The 25,010-nt window shown below is 41.2% G+C and overlaps 1 protein-coding gene and 1 long non-coding RNA gene across 2 annotated transcripts; one reads left to right on the forward strand and one right to left on the reverse strand.

The window, feature by feature from the left end:
• Positions 1 to 13,774: 13,774 nt before the first annotated feature.
• Positions 13,775 to 16,080, reverse strand: LOC103643970 (uncharacterized). The gene is made up of 9 exons (XM_035964375.1): positions 15,986 to 16,080; positions 15,813 to 15,904; positions 15,530 to 15,733; positions 15,328 to 15,420; positions 15,125 to 15,235; positions 14,692 to 15,045; positions 14,385 to 14,570; positions 14,023 to 14,259; positions 13,775 to 13,953 (listed from the first exon to the last, which is right to left on the reverse strand). The coding sequence occupies exons 3-9, from the start codon at positions 15,644 to 15,646 to the stop codon at positions 13,882 to 13,884; spliced, it is 1,170 nt and encodes a 389-aa protein (XP_035820268.1). The 5' UTR covers positions 15,647 to 15,733; positions 15,813 to 15,904; positions 15,986 to 16,080; the 3' UTR covers positions 13,775 to 13,881.
• A 5,048-nt stretch (positions 16,081 to 21,128) lies between these two features.
• LOC103643971 (uncharacterized) lies at positions 21,129 to 21,694 on the forward strand. Its single transcript, XR_561407.2, has 3 exons — positions 21,129 to 21,160; positions 21,234 to 21,292; positions 21,377 to 21,694. It is a non-coding gene; the product is annotated as an uncharacterized lncRNA (long non-coding RNA).
• Positions 21,695 to 25,010: the final 3,316 nt, after the last annotated feature.

The following is a 25,010-nucleotide window of genomic DNA, read 5'->3' on the forward strand; positions in this document are numbered from 1 at the left end:
AAAATCTCCACCAATATCTAATGTCTCTCTCTTTGCCTTGTTCAGTTATTCCAATTCTATATGGATTGGAGTGTAGATGGCTTGTTCATTTCACTGTTAATTCATGTGGATTAAGTGGTATTAAGTCGGTTAAAATTCATCACATCTCAAAATTCATCTCAATATATTCCAATAAACTTCATTTCACATGGATTTAGAATAATCGAACAAGGACTGAAATGGATTGGTATAAATTTTAAGTTATTATAAATTTAAACAGATTCAATAGCATCTAATCCACGTGAATTAACGGTGAAACAAATAAGTCCTTAATAATCGGACCACCACGAGAAGGGAATGGGAAATAGGTCTTTTATCTTCTTCGCGTCTCTATTACAGAAAGAAAGATTCAAGATTAGGATATGGAATCTACGACCATGTTATTACGAAAGATTCAAGGTTAGGATATGGAATCTACGACCATGTTATTACTCAATACGTCAACAACACTGTTCTAGGTAATGTTGTTGCACGTCCGATAAACATTAACTCTCTGCCATAATGGCAGGTCTTCTAACCTTGTCGAATTATCCTTCGCGACAAACATATTTTGTCTCTGCTGAACTAAGAAGCACGGTATGTCATTTTTTTATCTGCTCTAAACTCATCTTTTAGTAAATTTGTTCAATCTAGATTGGATTCTCATCGTTAGATATATAGTGAAGGTTGATTTCTATATTTAGTTGATTGCTATAGACTGGTATGTTGAAAGGACATTAATAGGGTGTGTTTGGTTTGAGCAATGAAATAGTCTATCATCTTCTCACTCTTCACTTTTTTGTTTGGTTTGTGGAATGAAATTGGTTGATCTATCACCTTCTCATTTATCATAGTTAGTTAGTACTAATATGAGTAATAGGATCATCTCACCAAATTTAAGAAATAAACTTATAATGCACCACATCATTTTAAATGGAGTGATTCCTAAAACCAAACACCCTTCGATTGATTTTTATGTTTTATAAGTCCAATCTATTACTTTTATTTTGAAAAAATAGAAAAATAAAAAAGGTGATATTGACTCTATTAGTTGTCTAAGGCTCTCCAACAGTTTAGTCATCTACATCTCTCGTTTTAAACTTTATTCTATAAAAAGTGCAACTTATAGTATAAAATATTTTATTTCATGGCTATATACGTGATTTGCTAGCCACGTCCTAAGCCATCGTGTGTCCACCGGAGTTTAGAGAAAAAATAGCAAAAGAATACAATTTGAAGTTTAGCAAAACTGCGTACATGACCAGATGAAGAATATTTAGTACCTCTTTTTATAAAGAATTTGTATGAAAGTAATTTGAACGGGAACCCTAAATTTATAGACAAAAATTAAAAAAAAACTTATAGTATCGGTCTTTTGATATAATCGGCACTAAATACATCTATTTTCTTTTTGCTATAGCTTGATATTTTTGAGTATTGGTTGATGTTTTCAATTGGTACTAAAATGTTAAACTTTAATACCAATTATTTGTTGGAACCAGTACTAAATATGTCTCTCCACATAAGTACCGATTAGTGTCTTGAACTTGTAATACAGACTTGGTACGAGTATGGGTTAAAGACATCAAACGATACTAATGTACTTTGCATGGACCGTGACACGTTATTGCCGGCAGACTATCTGATGGTAATACACCTAAATAGCGTCACACAGTTTGTTGGCAATGAGTTTTCCCGGCAGATAATGTGTGTCCCTAAAAGTTGTGTCGGCAATACTGTTTACCGACAGACATATCAATACCGACTACTTATCTGTCGGTAATGTGTTTGTTATTGCCGACAGACAGGTCTTTGCCGTCGCACATATTCTGGACGACGTAATTACTGTATCGACAACAAGTCTGTCGCTAAAAGTCTATATGGCGACAGATTGTTTGTCGTTGTTCTTTGTGTCCGGTAAAAAAAATATATGCATACAAATATATATATTCTAAATGAAACAATTAATAAACTGGTTACAATACACACTTCGTGGCAACTTGAATAATATGTAGCTTAGAATATAAGAAATTTGATTACTAAAAGAGATAGATCCATGACTTTAGAGTCCCCGCATACATTTGTTTGGAACACAATTTGCCTGATGAACTTATAAATATAAGTAGTATACATGTTTTCTAAATTCCGAAGTGACCTTTCAGTTCTATTACATACAAAAGTCTCTAGATTTATCTAATAAACTAAAATCTCTCCAACAGTTGAGTGTTACCAACGGCCACCGTACCATGCATGCGAATAATATTTTCTCACGCACTTCAAGAATCAACTCCGATCATTTGTGCTTCCAGCACCTTTTCCTGCACCAGATGTGAACAAAGTTTTCAGAACTAAGAAAAAAAAATAAGATGACATATAAAGTGACACAGTAGGTAAATCTGAACTTTTATAAAGTGTAAATCTGAATTCATGTGTAACTTTTATAAACTGTAATCTCCAACATGTGTAATTCATGTGAATTCAAGTGTAGAGAACAGGCACTTGATCAAGGTTGCCGGAGAAAAGCTATAGAGGAAGAACTGAACTCAATTCTTAGATTACAATAAATTACCAGAGTTAGCAAAAGGGTAATAGCTATGGCAGTTTATGCTAAGAATGCACTTGAAGTTACCAAAAGATGTTGTACTCGACATTGGAGTATATGGAGAACAGGCACTTGAGCAAGGTTCCCAGGTTTTGCTAAGAAGGCACTGGGTGTAGTTGCTGACCGGCTGGAGACAGCAGTTAAGCGTGTCATTGCAGAAGGCAAGTACAAAACCAAATATTTGGGCAGCACCAGCACCACCCAGGAAGTCACAGATGCGGTCATTGCCAAATTGGGTTAGAAACCAACGTGTCTTTAATACAGCTTTTGGGCTTGCTGGTTGCTGTCATGCTATTATGTAACCTTCTGTATTACAGTGTGTCATACATACGCATATTAAGGTTCAAGCTTGACAATCGTTGACTAACAATTGACCAGTAATGTTTAGCTATTGCAATACGAAATTGGTAGGGTTGGTTCTGTAACCAAATGAACTATTCAGTAACAATAGATTTATAATCATAAAAAATATGAAATAAATGAAATGCAGTCGTGTAATTTGGGAGCTCATGCTATGTTAAACCATGTCTTCTAAATTGGACTGGGTGTACTAGTTTCTATATGAGTGATCTGGGACTCCTGAGTTATTATCTTGGAATTGAGGTAAAGCAAAAACCAGGAGAAATCAAAATCTGCCAGAGTGCTTATGCTAAGAAGATACTTGAAATTTGTAGAATGAAGGGATGCAACCATGCAGACACACCTATGGAGCAACCATTGATGCTACCAAGTTCAGAAGTATTGTGGGCAGTCTGAGATATCTAGTTAATACAAGGCCTGATCTTGCTTTTTCAGTGCGAATGGTGAGCAGGTTTATGGAGAATCCAAATGCATAACATTGGAGTGCTATCAAACGAATTATCAGATTTGTAGCTGGCACATTCCAGTATGGTTGTAAGTATGTCAAGGGAGCTGAAATTGAACTTCTGGGTTTTTCAGATAGTGATCATGCTGGGGACCTTGAGAAGAGAAAGAGCACCACAGGTGTAGTTTTCTTTCTAGGCAAAAACATTATCACCTGGTCATCTCAAAAGCAGAGGGTAGTATCATTGTCCTCTTGTGAATCAGAATATGTAGCAGCAGCCACGACAGCCTGTCAGGGAGTGTGGTTGAGCAGATGAAAGGGAATTAGGCTTATACCTAGTTCCTATATAATTTTGGTGGTTGAATTGCCCAACACAAATATTTGGACTAACTGGTTTGCCCAAGTATGTAGTTTATACAGGTGTAAAAAGGTTCACACTCAGCCAATAAAAAGACCAAGTTTTGGATTCAACAAAGGAGCAAAGGGGCAACCGAAGGCACCCCTGGTCTGGCGCACCGGACTGTCCGGTGAGCCACCGGACAGTGAACAGTACCTGTCCGGTGCACCAGGGGACTCAGACTCCAACTCGCTACCTTCGGGAATTCCTAGGGCGACTCGGCTATAATTCACCGGACTGTCCGGTGTACACCGGACAGTGTCCGGTGTGCCAAGGGAGGTCGGCCTCAGGAACTCGCCAGCTTCGGGAAACTCCAACGGCTAGTCCGCTATAATTCACCGGACTGTCCGGTGTGCACCGGACTGTCCGGTGCGACTCCGAAGCAACGGTCATCTCCGCGCCAACGGCTCTCTGCCGCGCATTCAATGCGCACTCTGCGCGCGCAGAGGTCAGAATCGCCCATGCTGGCACACCGGACATCAAACAGTACCTGTCCGGTGTGCACCGGACACCCTGGCGGGCCCACAAGTCAGAAGCTCCAACGGTCAGAATCCAACGGCAGTGATGACGTGGCAGGGGGCACCGGACTGTCCGGTGTGCACCGGACTGTCCGGTGCGCCATCGAACAGACAGCCTTCCAACGGCCACTTTTGGTGGTTGGGGCTATAAATACCCCAACCACCCCACCATTCATTGCATCCAAGTTTTCCACTTCTCAACTACTACAAGAGCTCTAGCATTCAATTCTAGACACACTAAAGAGATCAAATCCTCTCCAATTCCACACAAAGCCCTAGTGACTAGTGAGAGTGATTTGCCGTGTTCATTTGAGCTCTTGCGCTTGGATTGCTTTCTCTCTTTCATTCTTTCTTGTGTTCAATACTCACTTGTAACCAAGGCAAGAGACACCAATTGTGTGGTGGTCCTTGCGGGGAGGTTTTGCTCCCAGGTTGATTTGAGAAGAGAAAGCTCATTCGGTCGGAGGGACCGTTTGAGAGAGGGAAAGGGTTGAAAGAGACCCGGCCTTTGTGGCCTCCTCAACGGGGAGTAGGTTTGAGAGAACCGAACCTCGGTAAAACAAATCCGCGTGTCTCACTTCATTATTCGCTTGCGATTTGTTTTCACGCCCTCTCTCGGACTCGATTATATTTCTAACGCTAACCCGGCTTGTAGTTGTGTTTAAATTTGTAAATTTCAGTTTCGCCCTATTCACCCCCCCTCTAGGCGACTATCAATTGGTATCAAAGCCCGGTGCTTCATTAGAGCCTAACCGCTCGAAGTGATGTCGGGAGATCACGCCAAGAAGGAGATGGAGACCGGCGAAAAGCCCACTACAAGCCATGGGGGCACTTCATCGGAAGAGTCCCGCACCAAGAGGAAGGAGAAGAAGAAGGACTCCTCCAAACGGAAGGAGAAAAAGGCTTCCTCTTCTCACCACCAAGAGAAGAAGGAAAAATCTTCTTCCCACAAGCCGCATCGGAAAGGCGACAAGCATAAGAGGATGAGGAAGGTGGTCTATTACGAGACCGACACTTCATCAACTTCTACCTCCGACTCCGATGCGCCCTCCGTCACTTCTAAGCGCCAAGAGCGCAAGAAGTATAGTAAGATCCCCCTACGCTACCCTCGCATTTCCAAACACACACCTTTACTTTCCGTCCCATTAGGCAAACCACCAACTTTTGATGGTGAAGATTACGCTAGGTGGAGCGATTTAATGCGATTTCATCTAACCTCGCTCCACAAAAGCATATGGGATGTTGTTGAGTTTGGCGCGCAGGTACCATCCGTAGGGGATGAGGACTATGATGAGGATGAGGTGGCCCAAATCGAGCACTTCAACTCTCAAGCAACAACAATACTCCTAGCCTCTTTAAGTAGAGAGGAGTATAACAAAGTTCAAGGGTTGAAGAACGCAAAGGAGATTTGGGATTTACTCAAGACCGCGCATGAAGGTGATGAGCTCACCAAGATCACCAAGCGGGAAACGATTGAGGGGGAGCTCGGTCGGTTCCGGCTTCGCAAAGGGGAGGAGCCACAACACATGTACAATCGGCTCAAGACCTTGGTGAACCAAGCGCGCAACCTCGGGAGCGTAAAGTGGGATGACCACGAGGTGGTTAAGGTTATTCTAAGATCACTTATTTTCCTTAACCCTACTCAAGTTCAATTAATCCGTGGCAATCCTAGATATACCAAAATGACCCCCGAGGAAGTTATCGGGAATTTTGTAAGTTTTGAGTGCATGATCGAAGGCTCGAGGAAGATCAACGAGCTTGACGATGCCACCACATCCGAAGCCCAACCCGTTGCATTCAAGGCAACGGAGGAGAAGAAGGAGGAGTCTACACCAAGTAGACAACCAATCGACGCCTCCAAGCTTGACAATGAGGAAATGGCGCTCGTCATCAAGAGCTTCCGCCAAATCCTCAAACAAAGGAGGGGGAAAGACTACAAATCCCGCTCCAAGAAGGTTTGCTACAAGTGTGGTAAGCCCGGTCATTTTATTGCTAAATGTCCTATATCTAGTGACAGTGACCGAGGCGACGACAAGAAGGGGAGAAGAAAGGAGAAGAAGAGGTACCACAAGAAGAAGGGCGGCGATGCCCATGTTTGTCGGGAGTGGGACTCCGACGAGAGCTCAAGCGACTCCTCCGACGACGAGGACGCCGCCAACATCGCCGTCACCAAGGGACTCATCTTCCCCAACGTCGGCCACAAGTGCCTCATGGCAAAGGACGGCAAACGAAAGAAGGTTAAATCCAACTCCTCCACTAAATATGAATCTTCTAGTGATGATAATGTTAGTGATGAGGAGGATAGCTTGCGTTCCCTTTTTGCCAACCTTAACATAGCTCAAAAGGAAAAATTAAATGAATTAGTTAGTGCTATTCATGAAAAGGATGACCTTTTGGATTCCCAAGAGGATTGTCTAATTAAAGAAAACAAGAAACATGTTAAGGTGAAAAAGGCTTATGCTCTAGAAGTTGAGAAATGTGAAAAATTATCTAGTGAGCTAAGCACTTGCCGTGAGATGATTGACAACCTTAGAAATGAAAATGCTAGTTTAAATGCTAAGGTTGATTCTCATGTTTGTAATGTTTCAATTCCCAATTCTAGAGATAATAATGATGAGTTGCTTGCTAGGATTGAAGAATTAAACATTTCTCTTGCTAGCCTTAGATTAGAGAATGAAAATTTGATTGCTAAGGCTAAAGATTTTGATGTTTGCAAAGTTACAATTGCCGATCTTAGAGATAAGAATGACATACTTCATGCTAAGATCGTTGAACTTAATTCTTGCAAACCCTCTACATCTACCATTGAGCATGTTACTATTTGTACTAGATGTAGAGACATTAATGTTGATGCTATTCATGATCACATGATTTTAATTAAGCAACAAAATGATCATATAGCTAAACTAGATGCTAAAATTGCCGAGCACAACTTAGAAAATGAGAAATTTAAATTTGCTCGTAGCATGCTTCATAATGGGAGACGCCCTGGGATTAAGGATGGCATTGGCTACCAAAGGGGAGACAATGTCAAACTTAGTGCCCCTCCTAAAAGATTGTCAAATTTTGTAAAGGGCAAGGCTCCCATGCCTCAGGATAACGAGGGTTACATTTTATACCCTGCCGGCTATCCCGAGGACAAAATTAGGAAAATTCATTCTAGGAAGTCTCACTCTGGCCCTAATCATGCTTTTATGTATAAGGGTGAGACATCTAGCTCTAGGCAACCAACCCGTGCCAAGTTGCCTAGAAAGAAAACTCCTATTGCATCAAATGATCATGTTATTTCATTTAAAACTTTTGATGCTTCTTATGTGCTTACAAGCAAATCCGGCAAGGTAGTTGCCAAATTTGTTGGGGGCAAACACAAGGGCTCCAAGACTTGTGTTTGGGTACCCAAAGTTCTTGTTTCTAATGCCAAAGGACCCAAAACAGTTTGGGTACCTAAAGTCAAGAACTAAATTTGTTTTGTAGGTTTATGCATCCGGGGGCTCAAGTTGGATACTCGACAGCGGGTGCACAAACCACATGACCGGGGAGAAAAGGATGTTCTCCTCATATGAGAAAAACCAAGATTCCCAACGAGCTATCACGTTCGGGGATGGAAATCAAGGTTTGGTCAAAGGTTTGGGTAAAATTGCTATATCACCTGACCATACTATTTCCAATGTTTTTCTTGTTGATTCTTTAGATTACAACTTGCTTTCTGTTTCTCAATTATGTCAAATGGGCTACAACTGTCTTTTTACTGATATTGGTGTCACTGTCTTTAGAAGAAGTGATGATTCAATAGCATTTAAAGGTGTGTTAGAGGGTCAGCTATACTTAGTAGATTTTGATAGAGCTGAGCTCGACACATGCTTGATTGCTAAGACTAACATGGGTTGGCTCTGGCACCGTCGACTAGCCCATGTTGGGATGAAGAATCTTCACAAACTTCTAAAGGGAGAACACATTTTAGGATTAACAAACGTTCATTTTGAGAAAGACAGGATTTGTAGCGCATGCCAGGCAGGGAAGCAAGTTGGAGTCCATCATCCACACAAGAACATCATGACGACCGACAGGCCGCTTGAGCTACTCCACATGGATCTATTCGGCCCGATTGCTTACATAAGCATCGGCGGGAGTAAGTATTGTCTTGTAATAGTGGATGATTATTCTCGCTTCACTTGGGTATTCTTTTTACAGGAAAAATCTCAAACCCAAGATACTTTAAAGGGATTCTTGAGACGGGCTCAAAATGAGTTCGGCTTAAGGATCAAGAAAATAAGAAGCGACAATGGGACGGAGTTCAAGAACTCTCAAATAGAAGGCTTCCTTGAGGAGGAGGGCATCAAGCATGAGTTCTCTTCTCCCTACACACCTCAACAAAATGGTGTAGTGGAGAGGAAGAATCGAACTCTATTGGACATGGCAAGGACCATGCTTGATGAGTACAAGACTTCGGATCGGTTTTGGGCGGAGGCAGTCAACACCGCCTGCTACGCCATCAACCGGTTGTATCTTCACCGAATCCTCAAGAAGACATCATATGAACTCCTAACCGGTAAAAAGCCCAACATTTCATATTTTAGAGTCTTTGGTAGCAAATGCTTTATTCTTGTTAAAAGAGGTAGAAAATCTAAATTTGCTCCTAAGACTGTAGAAGGCTTTTTACTTGGTTATGACTCAAACACAAGGGCATATAGGGTCTTTAACAAGTCCACTGGACTAGTTGAAGTCTCATGTGACGTTGTGTTTGATGAAACTAACGGCTCTCAAGTAGAGCAAGTTGATCTTGATGAGATAGGTGAAGAAGAGGCTCCATGCATCGCGCTAAGGAACATGTCCATTGGGGATGTGTGTCCTAAGGAATCCGAAGAGCCTCCAAATGCACAAGATCAACCATCCTCCTCAATGCAAGCATCTCCACCGACTCAAAATGAGGATGAAGCTCAAGTTGATGAAGTAGTAGATCAAGCAAATGAGCCACCTCAAGATGATGGCAGTGATCAAGGGGGAGATGCAAATGAGGAAGACAAGGAGGAAGAAGAGCAAAGGCCGCCACACCCAAGAGTCCACCAAGCAATCCAACGAGATCACCCCGTCGACACTATCCTCGGAGACATTCATAAGGGGGTAACTACTCGATCTCGGGTTGCTCATTTTTGTGAACATTACTCTTTTGTTTCCTCTATTGAGCCACACAGGGTAGAGGAAGCTCTCCAAGATTCGGATTGGGTGGTGGCGATGCAAGAGGAGCTCAACAACTTCACGCGGAATGAGGTATGGCACTTGGTTCCACGTCCTAACCAAAATGTTGTAGGAACAAAATGGGTCTTCCGCAACAAGCAAGATGAGCATGGTGTGGTGACAAGGAACAAAGCTCGACTCGTGGCCAAAGGGTATTCACAAGTCGAAGGTTTGGATTTCGGTGAAACCTATGCACCCGTAGCTAGGCTTGAGTCAATTCGCATATTATTGGCCTATGCTACTTACCATGGCTTTAAGCTTTATCAAATGGACGTGAAAAGTGCCTTCCTCAACGGACCAATAAAGGAAGAGGTCTATGTTGAGCAACCTCCCGGCTTTGAAGACAGTAAGTACCCTAACCATGTCTATAGACTCTCTAAGGCGCTTTATGGGCTCAAGCAAGCCCCAAGAGCATGGTATGAATGCCTAAGAGATTTCCTTATTTCTAATGGCTTCAAAGTCGGCAAGGCCGATCCTACACTCTTTACTAAAACTCTTGAAAATGACTTGTTTGTATGCCAAATTTATGTTGATGATATTATATTTGGGTCTACTAACGAGTCTACATGTGAAGAGTTTAGTAGGATCATGACACAGAAATTCGAGATGTCTATGATGGGAGAGTTGAAGTATTTCCTAGGATTCCAAGTGAAGCAACTCCAAGAGGGCACCTTCATTAGCCAAACGAAGTATACTCAAGACATTCTAAACAAGTTTGGGATGAAGGATGCCAAACCCATCAAGACACCCATGGGAACCAATGGGCATCTCGACCTCGACACGGGAGGTAAATCCGTCGATCAAAAGGTATACCGGTCGATGATTGGCTCATTGCTTTATTTATGTGCATCTCGACCGGACATTATGCTTTCTGTTTGCATGTGTGCAAGATTCCAATCCGACCCTAAGGAATCCCACCTTACGGCCGTAAAACGAATCTTGAGATATTTGGCTTACACACCTAAGTTTGGGCTTTGGTACCCTCAGGGATCCACTTTTGATTTGATTGGTTATTCGGATGCCGATTGGGCAGGGTGTAAGATCAATAGGAAGAGCACATCGGGGACTTGCCAGTTCTTGGGAAGATCCTTGGTGTCTTGGGCCTCAAAGAAGCAAAATTCGGTCGCTCTTTCCACCGCCGAAGCCGAGTACATTGCCGCAGGACATTGTTGCGCGCAATTGCTCTGGATGAGGCAAACCCTGCGGGACTATGGTTACAAATTAACCAAAGTCCCTTTGCTATGTGATAATGAGAGTGCAATCAAAATGGCCGACAATCCCGTCGAGCATAGCCGCACTAAGCACATAGCCATTCGGTATCATTTTCTTAGGGATCACCAACAAAAGGGGGATATCGAGATTTCTTACATTAATACTAAAGATCAATTAGCCGATATCTTTACCAAGCCACTTGATGAACAATCTTTTACCCGACTTAGGCATGAGCTCAATATTCTTGATTCTAGAAATTTCTTTTGCTAGCTTGCACACATAGCTCATTTGAATACCTTTGCTTATATCTCTTTTATATGCTATGACTAATGTGTTTTCAAGTCTATTTCAAACCAAGTCATAGGTATATTGAAAGGGAATTGGAGTCTTCGGCGAAGACAAAGGCTTCCACTCTGTAACTCATCCTTCGCCATCACTCCAACCATCTCTCTATTCTTTGGGGGAGAAATGAGCATCAAAGAAAAGGACTTCGTCTTTGGTATAATCTTAACTCATTTACTTATGACCAAAGGGGAAGAAATTACTTCGAGGGCTCTAATGATTCCGTTTTTGGCGATTCATGCCAAAAAGGGGGAGAAATGAGCCCAAAGCAAGAGGACCGCACCACCACCAATTTCAAAAATTAGTGTTTTCCAAAAGTATTTATCAATTGGTATCCTATTGTGTTCAAAAGGGAAGAAAGTAGTATTTTTAAAATATATATCAAAACCCTCTTGATCACTAAGAGGTGGATCTCCTTTAGGGGGAGTTTTGTTAAGTCAAAGGAAAAGCATTTGAAACAGGGGGAGAAAAATTCAAATCTTAAAAATGCTTTTGCAAACTCCTATTCATTTACCTTTGACTATTTGCAAAAGATCTTTGAAATAGATTTACAAAAGGATTTGCAAAAACAAAACATGTGGTGCAAACGTGGTCCAAAATGCTAAATAAGAAAGAAACATTCCATGCATACCTTGTAAGTATTTATATTGGCTCAATTCCAAGCAACCTTTACACTTACATCATGCAAACTAGTTCAATTATGCATCTCTATATTTGCTTTGGTTTGTGTTGGCATCAATCACCAAAAAGGGGGAGATTGAAAGGGAATTAGGCTTATACCTAGTTCCTATATAATTTTGGTGGTTGAATTGCCCAACACAAATATTTGGACTAACTGGTTTGCCCAAGTATGTAGTTTATACAGGTGTAAAAAGGTTCACACTCAGCCAATAAAAAGACCAAGTTTTGGATTCAACAAAGGAGCAAAGGGGCAACCGAAGGCACCCCTGGTCTGGCGCACCGGACTGTCCGGTGAGCCACCGGACAGTGAACAGTACCTGTCCGGTGCACCAGGGGACTCAGACTCCAACTCGCTACCTTCGGGAATTCCTAGGGCGACTCGGCTATAATTCACCGGACTGTCCGGTGTACACCGGACAGTGTCCGGTGTGCCAAGGGAGGTCGGCCTCAGGAACTCGCCAGCTTCGGGAAACTCCAACGGCTAGTCCGCTATAATTCACCGGACTGTCCGGTGTGCACCGGACTGTCCGGTGCGACTCCGAAGCAACGGTCATCTCCGCGCCAACGGCTCTCTGCCGCGCATTCAATGCGCACTCTGCGCGCGCAGAGGTCAGAATCGCCCATGCTGGCACACCGGACATCAAACAGTACCTGTCCGGTGTGCACCGGACACCCTGGCGGGCCCACAAGTCAGAAGCTCCAACGGTCAGAATCCAACGGCAGTGATGACGTGGCAGGGGGCACCGGACTGTCCGGTGTGCACCGGACTGTCCGGTGCGCCATCGAACAGACAGCCTTCCAACGGCCACTTTTGGTGGTTGGGGCTATAAATACCCCAACCACCCCACCATTCATTGCATCCAAGTTTTCCACTTCTCAACTACTACAAGAGCTCTAGCATTCAATTCTAGACACACTAAAGAGATCAAATCCTCTCCAATTCCACACAAAGCCCTAGTGACTAGTGAGAGTGATTTGCCGTGTTCATTTGAGCTCTTGCGCTTGGATTGCTTTCTCTCTTTCATTCTTTCTTGTGTTCAATACTCACTTGTAACCAAGGCAAGAGACACCAATTGTGTGGTGGTCCTTGCGGGGAGGTTTTGCTCCCAGGTTGATTTGAGAAGAGAAAGCTCATTCGGTCGGAGGGACCGTTTGAGAGAGGGAAAGGGTTGAAAGAGACCCGGCCTTTGTGGCCTCCTCAACGGGGAGTAGGTTTGAGAGAACCGAACCTCGGTAAAACAAATCCGCGTGTCTCACTTCATTATTCGCTTGCGATTTGTTTTCACGCCCTCTCTCGGACTCGATTATATTTCTAACGCTAACCCGGCTTGTAGTTGTGTTTAAATTTGTAAATTTCAGTTTCGCCCTATTCACCCCCCCTCTAGGCGACTATCAGCAGACTTATAGGGGATCTGTTGGGCACTGAAGTGAAGAAATTCAACCTCCGAATTGACAACAGATCTGCTCAATAGCTGAGTAAAAATCCAGTTTATCATGAGAGGAGTAAGCACATTGATACAAGATATCACTACATCAGGGAGTGTGTTAGCGATGGGAGACTGGAAATCAGTCATGTGAGTTCTGAAGAATGCAGATGTCCTTGAGAGCTCATCCCACACGGTCCAAGAGAGCGTCAAGGCAAACTCGAGCCTGGTCAGCGTGATTATCTAGCAGAAGGTGAAGGTCGATGGGATCATGGGAACCAGAGTTCACCAATCCGATCCAGTGGAGCATGCTAGTGAAAGCCCAAAACTGTGATTCTATTCTATTCTTTTAAAAAGGATCAGCAGTTAATTGAATTGGACTTGGTCGGAATGGACTTCCCCCCACTAAATTTGAGCATTTCCCAATTGGAATAAAATGATTTAGTCCATTGTTATACCATTTTTCATTCATGACAGTGCCAATACAATAAAGAAATGGGGACATGCTACAAAAGGTCGTAAGATAACTGACAAATGAATCCTGCTGTGAGCCCATTACTCAAATTGCACATTTGCCCAATGTCTTATAGATATATGGATAGGCAGAGAGAGGTCTATTTTTAATCCAACTCTACACTTATACACAACTATATATGAAGAAAATATTTACCTGCTGCTGTAGAACCTTGGATCAACGTTGATTGTTTGTTACGACTCATCTAAAAATACAGAACATTAGAAGCTTGTTCCATTAATTACATAAATAAAATACAAGGTTGTAGTATTACCTTGTTTGTTGGCCATGCAACGGGCATAAAAAGAGCATCCCCCATACTCTCTACACCTAAGTATGGTCGTGGCAGAGTACTTTCCCTTTTTAGCACGCGAGTCACAAAAACTTGTGTGAACTCCCTTCCAAGAGGAACATCTCCCACCTTAGTGGTTGGGTCGGTTGAGATAATATTTGCTATTGCAACAGGAACTTCAGATCTCATCATAGAATATAATATCACTTCTTTACCAACCTAATAAAATATGTGAAGTAAGATTACAAAGTTTAAATAATGAAACATAAATATGAAGTGATAGATGAGAAAATTACAGGATTATCATCTGCATTTTGAGATGATCCATGATTTCTTTGAGGTACCATTGTTGCAATGTCTCGCCTGCGACTTTGCTCTTCAATAGTATTAACATCTTCACGATTCCTTGGACGACCCACAGTGCTTGCAACTCGCCTAGTAAGTTGCAAGTCATCTTGAACCATATTTTGTGAATGGTCATTACCATTGTAATCATGTGCCACCTCATCTGAATGATGCACCCTTAAGTTCTAAAGAAAAATAAAAATAAAAAGTGTTAGTGAGATAAAGGAAACAAGCCTAATTAACATGATAGACGCCGAACTGCTCGATATATGCTACAAAGGCTAAATATATACAATATTATATCACCTGTCGAGAATTAGACCCATGTTGTGATGGGCTTTCTATATGTTGCACCCCTTGAGATGCTACCAGCATTTGATAAATTTGATCCATTTTATCTTTCATCTGATTCATATCATGTCTTAAGGCTCTAACCTCTTGCTCAGAATGATTGCGAGCTTGCAACGCCATTTGAAGCTTTGTTGATATTTTCATTTGAGTTCCAGGGGTGCCTACATCTTGTGGAGTTGGTCCTAAGCCTAAACCACGAATACGACCTCTTGGTTCTTTCTCTCCAAAAACATGTGCATATAAATCACCATCTTGAATACTTCTATCCTTCAATTCTGGCTTCGCAGCAACAACTTCTTCAAATTTATTCTTAAGAGAACCACATATATATTATCTTTTGTTCACCTATATTTTAATTATTACAGAAATCATAAATAAAAGTACTCACAATGAATATTTCTGCTCCAGGTAGAGGTACAATATCCCCTTCTTTGTTCTTACGCGTGTGTGTTCTAACATATATTTCATCTCTTCTCGCAGGACGTCCTTGTTGTTCGGCCTACAAGAAAAAATGAATTGGTCAAGTAATTGACTAGATTTTTCATAAATAAAACTAATGATTATACAAACTAGTGATTATAAGTTTTTTACCAGTTCATGCCCCACACGAGCATAACTTTTGCTGCCAGCTGCATGTGACATAGTCAACTTTGAACGGTTATCTTTACCTCTGTTTGTACGAACCTACAACATAAATAATAATCAGTCAAAACAATAAGACAAATTCATTCGTAAAACAATGTAATGAAGGTTTATATCTCAAAAAAGCAATTAAAAACAAATTAGCACGTACTTCAGCTTCTGGAGACATCCAATAAGTTATCAACCACTCCCAATCAGATTCTTTCACCCTTTCATCCCTTTTAGCAATAAGCTCTTCAAAACTCAATGTTTCATCAAAGTATTTCATCTTTAGGTCAGCCTTAAACTCTCTCCACTTTTTTGCTGCAGATGTTATAACATAATCTATACCAGATTCATCCAACTCATAGTATTCCTGTTTCAATAAAATTGTAGTTGATTACCAAATCTACTCATAATAGGCTAAGTCAAATTAACTCAATAAATCAGATTACCTTCACTTTTGTCCATAACTCGAACTTCTTTTTAGAATCAACTAGTCTCCAATCCTCAGAAGAAACCGGGATATTTTTCCTCACCAAAGTTCCTATGAAATTACCAAACTCTTTGCTGTTCCTACCAACAGGTTGGCCATATTCATTAAGGGTAATGGAGATTTTAGGCCCACCACTATTTGAATATATGTTCTTCTTCAAGGTTGGGCCCCTTCCTTTCCTTATATTATGATGCCCAGTAGGTTGCTCTGCTTATTGCATGAGATAAAAAAGATGAAAACATTTCTTGATAACTATTTTCAAAAGTTATACAGTGAATTTAAAGTTTGTTTGATTGTTACCTTCATCATTGATGGGATATTCAGATTCTCCGTAACTATTTTCAGAAGTACTATCCTCATGGTTATCGTCAACAATATCCCTTTGAGTCCTTGATCGCAAAGTAGGACCATTAGTTGAATATGCTAATTTCCTTGTCTGCACTCAAAGAAGTTGAAAACATTCAAGATACAGGTTCAAAACATGAACTTATTAAATAGGGGAATACATTAACCTTGTGTTTCTTGTTGGCTTGATGTGATCCATTTGCTTCATTAACCATAGTACTAGGTACAGGGAGATTAAGAGATCTCATCCTCTTCATATTTTCTCTTATGTTGGCAGCCCTCTGTAGTTCATATTCATTGACCTCTGTTTCTTTACCCATTCCTCTTCCTCTTACGAACTTTACTCCTGAATCAAGACATAAAGAGATTACAATCACACATTACAATGTAAAAATGAAACATTTTTGCATACAAAAAAACATATCTTACTTGCTAGGTTGGTTTTCGTCAATCATTATTCCATCTATATCAGTCCTAACACAACTACTACCACCAATAGAAACATTAACTTGTGTGTTTGCATCCAAATTTGGCAAGAAAGAACTTATTTCTGTACTATTGCCTAGCCTTTCATCCATGTCATACATGTCACGTTGTTTTGACTTTAAAACACTAAACCAATCAGCATCAATAGGATCTTGCACATAGTAAACTTGAGTTGCTTGAGATGCAAAAATAAATGGCTCATCTAATTCGTTGTCACCAGTATTGAATAAATGCTTGAAGTTGACCATTGTCACCCCAAAATTATCTATTTTGACCCATTTGTCTCGTACTCGGTTATCAATCCAATCACATTTGAACAATACTAATTTTCCTTGGTGATGGTAGTTCAGCTCAAGAATGTCTTTTATAACACCATAATAAGTTTTGCTCATTGATATTGGGTTATTGTTGTTTGTCCCATCAAAAGTTGTTGCATGTGCAACTAGGGCTACACCACTACACTGCACTGACCTACCCACATCATAAGAATGTGTATGGAAATTTATCCCATTTATAGTATAACTGTCGTAAGAATGTGCAACCATGTTAGGCTCCTTAGCTAATATTGTTATCTCCTCAGGTACTTCCTCACCCGTTGTTTCCACCTGACGATATTGAAGATTGTTATTGCACTACAGAAATAATGTGGAACTAGATGTTGTATAAACCATTTTCATATATACTTACGTGTGACTTAAACCACTCGTGAAATGTCTTATAGTGTAAACGACTGATTGTTCTTTGATTTTGATGGCCAACCAAATGAAGATATTCTATATGTTTACTGAACATACATTATACTTTAGTAATCATGAAATAAATGGATGATACTGATTATAAGAAATATAATGGAAAACTTACTTCAAGTAAGGCTCTATATGGTCATAGTTGAACAAGACATATCTATGTGCTTGAAGCCATGTTTTGTGGTCTAATGTGACACTATGTTTACCAACTAATCCTCGACCTACGTTATGGAAGAAAGGGGTGGTATTGATTAAATCAACATCCAAGCCATCATCATTTCTTTTTTTCCGGTTAAATCTAGTTTCACCATGTAAATAGCGAGAACAGAATGTGATACTTTCATCAAATAGATAGCTTTCCGCAATTGACCCCTCTGGGTGACTCCTAGTGCGAACATAGCCCTTACATCTCATTAAAAACCTATAAAGGAGAATGCCATATATGTTAAACCTTCCTATGAGTAAAACTAAGTTTAATTTGTTGCTAAAATATATTAAAATTTACCTCTCCACTGGGTACATATTACGAAATTGAACAGGGCCAGCAATTCTGACTTGAGTAGGAAGATGAACCATTAAGTGTACCATAATATCAAAAAAGGATGGTAAGAATATAGTCTCAAGAATGCTTAGAGTCTCAGCTATTTCTGACTCTAGCTTATGCATATCGCTTATATGAATAACTGGCGAATAGATTTGCTTAAAAAAATTGCTCACACGAATCAGCGCACCACTAACTTTTTCTGGTAATATCCTTCTCACGGCAAGTGGAAGTAAATATTGTAACAAAACATGGTTATCATGGCTCTTTAGCCCAACAAGCTTCTTCTCCTTCACGTCCACATTGTTTCTTATATCTGATGCATAACCATCAGGAAATTTTACTCCTTTTAGTAGTTCACAAAATAATGTCTTCTCAGACGCACTCATAGTATATGATGCTGGTGGTAAATAAAACTTGTCACCCACTGGAACAGGATGAAGCTCAGTTCGGATGCCTAGGGACTGAAGATCCAAACGATATTTCAAGTTATCCTTGGACTTTCGGTGAATGCCTAGGATGGTGTTGACAATGTTGTCACACACATTCTTCTCGATATGCATGACATCTAAATTATGTCGTAACATTAAATCCTTCCAATATGGAAGCCTAAAAAAATAGACCTCCTTTTCCAAATGACAGTAGGCTCCCCTTCCTTATTTTTTGCTTTCTTTTTATGTTGGCAACCTTTCCCATGCACTGCGTGCATATTCTCTGTTTGCAATAAAACTTCCTCCCCAGAAAGTGGTCTAGGCGCTGGCCGGTCCTCAACTTTACCATCAAATGAATTTGGATCAAATCTATATGGATGGTTGGGGTCCAGGAATCTACGATGTCCCATATAACAATTTTTTGTACCTTGTTTCAATCGTAGAGAACATGTATATGAGTGGCATTCAATACATGCTACATGACCTGATGTAGTACATGCTACAATGTACCCTAGGCCTGGATAATCAGATATGGTCCATATTATTGCAGCACGCAATTGGAAGTACTCATGCTTTGCGGAATCATAAGTCCTTACCCCTTCAACAAACATATCCAACAGATCATCAATTAGTGGCTCAAAATAAATATCTATATCACTACCAGGAGATCTACGGCCTGGAATCAACAATGAGATAATGAAATTTGTTTGCTTCATACACAACCATGGTGCAAAGTTATATGGGATGAGAATAACAGGCCAAATGCTATAGCTAACATTCATGGACCTAAACGGATTAAAACCATCTGTAGCTAAAGCAAGTCTAATGTTGCGACTGTCAGAAGCAAACACTGGGTGCTTTTGGTCAAAATCCTTCCAGAGAGGTGAATCTGCAGGATGCCTTAGTAATCCATCTTGTATACGCTCCTCATCATGCCACCTTGTGTCACTTGCTGTCTTAGATGATACAAATAACCTCTGAAGCCTTCTTTTTATTGGAAAATAGCGAAGAACTTTGCATGGAACCTTGTGTACACGTTTTCCATTTAAACTTCTCCTTTTTGATTTCCAGCGTGACTTTTCACATGTGGGACATGCATCACAATTAGCATACTCCTTCCTAAACAAAATGCAGTCATTTTCACATGCATCAATTTTGATATACCCGAGTCCTAGACACTTAATTACTTTCTTTGCTTCATTGAAATTTTTTGGCAATGCCAAGCCATCAGGGAAAGCCTCCATTAGTAGATCTAGTAGCATATCAAAACTTTTATCTGTCCACCCTCCAAGCAATTTCAAGTGAAGAATTCTTATTAAGAAATGCAACTTTGAGAACTTCTTACACCCTGGGTATAGCTCTTGGGTATTATCTATCACTAACTGATTGATGGCTTCTAAATCTACATCAGTTTCATCTAAACCATCAGATACTTCAAAATCCCCTTTATCATCTAGACCACCAGCCATGTCTTGAACCAAATTGGCTATGTCATCTTCATTTGAATTGTTTGCAGCCTCTATATCATTATAGTCATGACTATTAATAGGCATAGAGTCTGTTTCTCCATGATAAGTCCACCTTTTGTATCCCTCTTGAAAACCATCACATATCAAGTGCGAACGAACTTCATTTTCATCTTTCCATAGAGAATTAACACATTTTCTACAAGGACATAGAATTCTATTTCCACCTATAGAATTGCTAAACGCAAACTCAATAAATCCAGCTACCCCATCTATGTAGACCTTCGTGTGCCTATAAATATTAGGTACAAAAACGATATGTTGGTCAAAGGTGATTACTACAAAATAATGGTTTATAGTACATTGTCAGAAATATACCTAGGTTCATTCATCCACCTTTTATCCATGTTGTACCTTAACAAATAATAAGATGAAATGCACCCTTCCTAGCCTCAAAGTAGAGGTGGAAAAAGGGGAATCGTTACAAGTATCAAAGATAAAAGCTAAATTAATTACTTTTTCCCAGTTTAGATAGTTCGGATCAACAGAAGATGAAAAAGTTAAGGCTAGAGATTACCACTGACCAATGGCTATCGTTCAGGCGTCGTGCACCACTGAATTTATCGTCGCCGGCTGTCTGTCTGCAATACTTGCCAGCAGATTTCTCAACACAAAAGTGTTCTTCGGCTATGCTCCTTATTCCAATAGATATATGCACCCATACCAGAAAAAGAACATAAAAATATTTTCAAATTTGAACTTAAAAATATTTTCAAATAAGGATCAGATAGTTCATGAAGACACATGTGAATGTTTTCTGCACAAAAATCTCTTTAACACTTTAGTTTGTTGTGCATTCGTACTTTTGTGCCTTAGAATAATATGGATCGATTAGTCAATCAGACATCCTAATCATCCAAGACTCTAGAAACCAACCAACCCATATAATACGCCCATCTGCTATGGTGTTGCAGTGGACATGGCTTCAGACACTGAACCGCGGGTGGAGTAGGAATTGCAGGCCGACACACAGGCAACAGCCATACGCCCATACGTCCATGAACCTATCTTGTTAGGTCGAGATATTGTTGGTGGGACTAATGGCAGAGCCACTACTCAGACACCCTATAGGACTGCTAGGTGGCAATGTCCAACCCAACCGCGCGCAACAAAGAGCAACAGTAGCAGCACCGAGCCCAGGCCAGTACGACCTCTTGATTCCAAAATCCCCAAATTCAAACATATCGAACAAGGAGATGGCAAATTCTTGCATATTCCTGTTCTTGATGGAGGTAAACTTTGATTCTTCCAGCCTAAGGTTGCCTTACTTCTATTGTGTATCTGATGTTTCTTTTCCATGAACAGATGGGCGGGTTGCTGCTTGTTTGGACGTTCTGCAACTTACCCATGCTGCAATTTCAATGGTCTCCCTTTCCATGGCTCATGCCCTCTCTTTCTTAATCCATCTTAGTAATCTTAGTCCATCTGAAATGGTTTTCCCTCTGAAGGTTGAAGGAGGTCCTGGTGCTGCAACTGATGTGGCAAACACGATAATGCAGAAATTCTGGGACTCTGCACTTGCTCTAGAGCAACCTCGAGAGGAGGATTTTGATAGTCACAGGTTTAGTTAATGTTTCTTTTGTGTTCTTTTTATTTGTCTTCCCTCTCAATGCAATTCTTGCCTGAATTATTGCATTGTACAATGAATTACCTTTAGTGATGCCATCAGATGCCAGGGATGGCAGTAGTAGTATTTATCGTCCTGCTGTTGATAATTTATTTGTCTTTAAGCTTTAGGACAAGAAGGGACGCATGCATAGATTCACTTGTGGTAGGTACTGAATATGATCTTAGTCAGTTGATTGGGGCTGAATGCTTCAGCTAACAGTTTATTCATTGAATTTCAGGCTCTGAAAGTTTTGATGAGCTGATATCTTCTGTAATCCAAAGGTTAGGCATGGTTGATGAGAAGAGAGTGATTCAACTGTTGGTAAGCTTGAATAATTTGGCATCCCATTGTTTCCATCTTGAGAAGTAGGGTAAGAATAAGATGTTCTGTGTCTGACTTCCAAATACAAGATATCACGTTTATGTTCATCAATGTTTTCAAGTCGAACGACTTGTTGGTCGTTCTGGCTGACCGATAAGGGCGATTAATCACGATTAGTCGGACTTGGGCAATTAATTGTGATTGGTCCAAACTAACTTGGACGATTAATCGTACAACTTGAAAACATTGATGTTCATGAAATTAATCATGTATCACATTCAGTATCTGTTGCTGTCAAGCACTGTTGAATTAATCTGTCAGCTTAGCTTATTTAGAATACTCTACATATTGAACAATTGTACCAGCTAAAATTTCATGTGTTGCTCTATGCAGTATGAAGATGACGAAAGCGACAAGGTGCTATTGACAACCAATTCTGATCTTACTGGTGCTGTGTTTTGTGCGAAATCATCTGGATTGAAGGTCTTTGGCTTCTCTGATGTGGACCCCCTTTTGTACGGTTATACCATATTTATCGCACTGTGGGGCTATTTAGTTTGTAACCATAGTTTCCCACAACTAACCTGATTAGAGGATATATTGCATCCCAAATTCCCAACCTCTAGATCTATTGTAATGCTTTCCTCTACCCAGACATCAAAAATATGAAATCAAAGGCACCCTCCACCCATCATCGCCACCCATGCTTCGTACCTGTCCTCCTCGCGGAAATGGAAGCGACTGCGGCGGCGTCCCTGTCCTCCTCGCGAAAATGGAAGCCGCCGGCGTCCGTGTCCTCCTCGCCTGCTCGCGGAAGAAGAAGCCGAAGAGCGGCGCGGCGGCGTACCGGCCTATCCTCGCCTCCTCGCGGAAATGGAAGCGGCGGCGGCGGCGTCCCTGTCCTCCTCGCGCGTCAACGTCCGTGTCCTCCTCGCCTGCTCGCGGAAGAAGAAGTCGAAGAGCGGCGCGGCGGCGTCCCGGCCTGTCCTCGCCTCCTCGCGCGCGGAAGAAGACGGTGTCCCTGTTTGGACGTTGCAAATAATCCGACAGATAGATGTAGCGTCCTCGCGGAAAAATATGAAAATATGGTAGGGTTTAACCGTGCGGCCGCGGCTATAGCTGTGCGTGTGGCTTTAATTTTTTAATTATAAGTCCCAACCCTACTGCCGACAAATAATCCGATGTACATTTTTCCCGACAGATGTTGCGTCGCGCGTAATCATTTTTACCGACAGATAGACTGTCACAATATCTCTACTTTATTACCGACAAATGGTTTGATACCAGACCAATATAAACCCGACAGCTAGTGCGATGGTAATATATTGCGACAGACCGGCTGTCGCCAATGGTCTTTTTTTACCGACAGATGTTTGACGCTAATTTTGTGTCATGGTGTAGTGTCAACATCTAAGACCGATACTGATGTTTGGATCAGTATCGATTTTAAAATAACGAGAACAAAAGTTGATGGACGGAATCCCTATTCTTCTACCGTGATTGACACACAAATTATGCAGTAATTAACATGGTAACAATAATTAAAACTAATATTAGCACCATAATAGTTACTAAATACTCATATAGCATACTAATAATGATCAAAATTCAGAGCATACTAGTAATCCTTTATTTATTAATAATGACAATTATTAGAAAATGTGGATGAGCTCATCCGGTTTTTTAGGCTCATCCAACATATAGAGATAATATTCTTTCTGACAGTTTTCAAAATATAAATTGCCATTTCATATCCATCAAACCAAATACAGCCTAAGTCACCATGATCGGACAACTAATCCTCTCGTGTTCGCAACATGTTCAGTGCCTCTTCTATACTGAAGACGTTCCAGCAATAATCACTGGATCAAAATATAGATGTTCAAACGGGCCACCCGGCACGGATCTGGCCCGAACCCGTTTCGGCCTGATACGAATAGGGCCGGGCCAGGCATGGCCCGTTGATGTTTCGGACCGGGTCGGGCTGGCCCACGTGTCTAGAGACATGCCCAAACCCGGCACGCACAGCGGAAAATTGTGCCGGGCCGGTCCGTTGGCCCGGTGGGCCTCAACGTATTAGACCGGCCACTGACCCGAACCAACAGTATAGCAGTATATAAATACGTACATTTAACAGAATTAATCATATATAATAACATATTATTTACATATATTAAGACAACAAAATTCATTTATCAATTCACAAGATAATATCATATTAATACAAATATGAAATGATCACTCAGCCTGCGTCTGTATTTATGTATGTATTTATTCTGCTTAGAATTAAATGTATCAATATTTATGTATGCATTTTATATTTATGTATGCATTTTATATATGTTTGGCCGCATATTTAGTATTTATATATTATGAAAGAATTAAATGTATATATTTATCAATGTATTTATATTATGTATACATAATATTTACGGTCGGGTCCCCCTTGCTGCCTTGCTGTTTGCTGCTGCACGATTCGCTGCTGGATCCGTGGCAAGCAAGCGCCGGGCCACAAGCTTCCGCAACCGATTGGTTCTGGGCGCTGCCAGATAAATATGAAATGATCACATGAATAACAGTTCCGGCCCATTTAATTGAATTAGGCCTGCGCTACACTGCATTTGTGTTTAAATATGTGGGTCACCGTCGTCGGACCGACCCATTTATCGGGCCGGGCCGAGCCAAAGCACGCGGACCGTCATATCTGCCCATACCCAGCCTGCTAAACGGGCCATGCCGGCCCGGGCCCGTAACCTACCGTGCCGGACCGTGTTTGGACCGGACTAAATTCGTGCCGTGCCACGGACCAAACGGGCAGCCCGCACTGTTTGGACATCTATAGATCAAAATGGAACAGTAAAGCGTTTTTTTTTGTTAAAGATCATCAACACTGCATAGAGTGTTCGCGCAAACAGGTCACCAGCAACGTTTCATACTACATTTGGGAGAGAACCTGCAAATACATCCAAAACAAGTGACCATGCACGCATGCATGCATGCTGGTCACTACCACCTCCAGGTTCCATGGAACAAACCTACCTCCTTACCGGCCACATACTAGCTAGCTAGTGCTACCATTACACTACACTACTACCCTCCTCGTTCCTCAAAGCTACCTGCTAATCCTGCTGCTATGACATGCCGGTGTGCCC

The sequence above is a fragment of the Zea mays genome, chromosome 1, assembly GCF_902167145.1.
Source record: "Zea mays cultivar B73 chromosome 1, Zm-B73-REFERENCE-NAM-5.0, whole genome shotgun sequence".
Classification (NCBI taxonomy): domain Eukaryota; kingdom Viridiplantae; phylum Streptophyta; class Magnoliopsida; order Poales; family Poaceae; genus Zea; species Zea mays.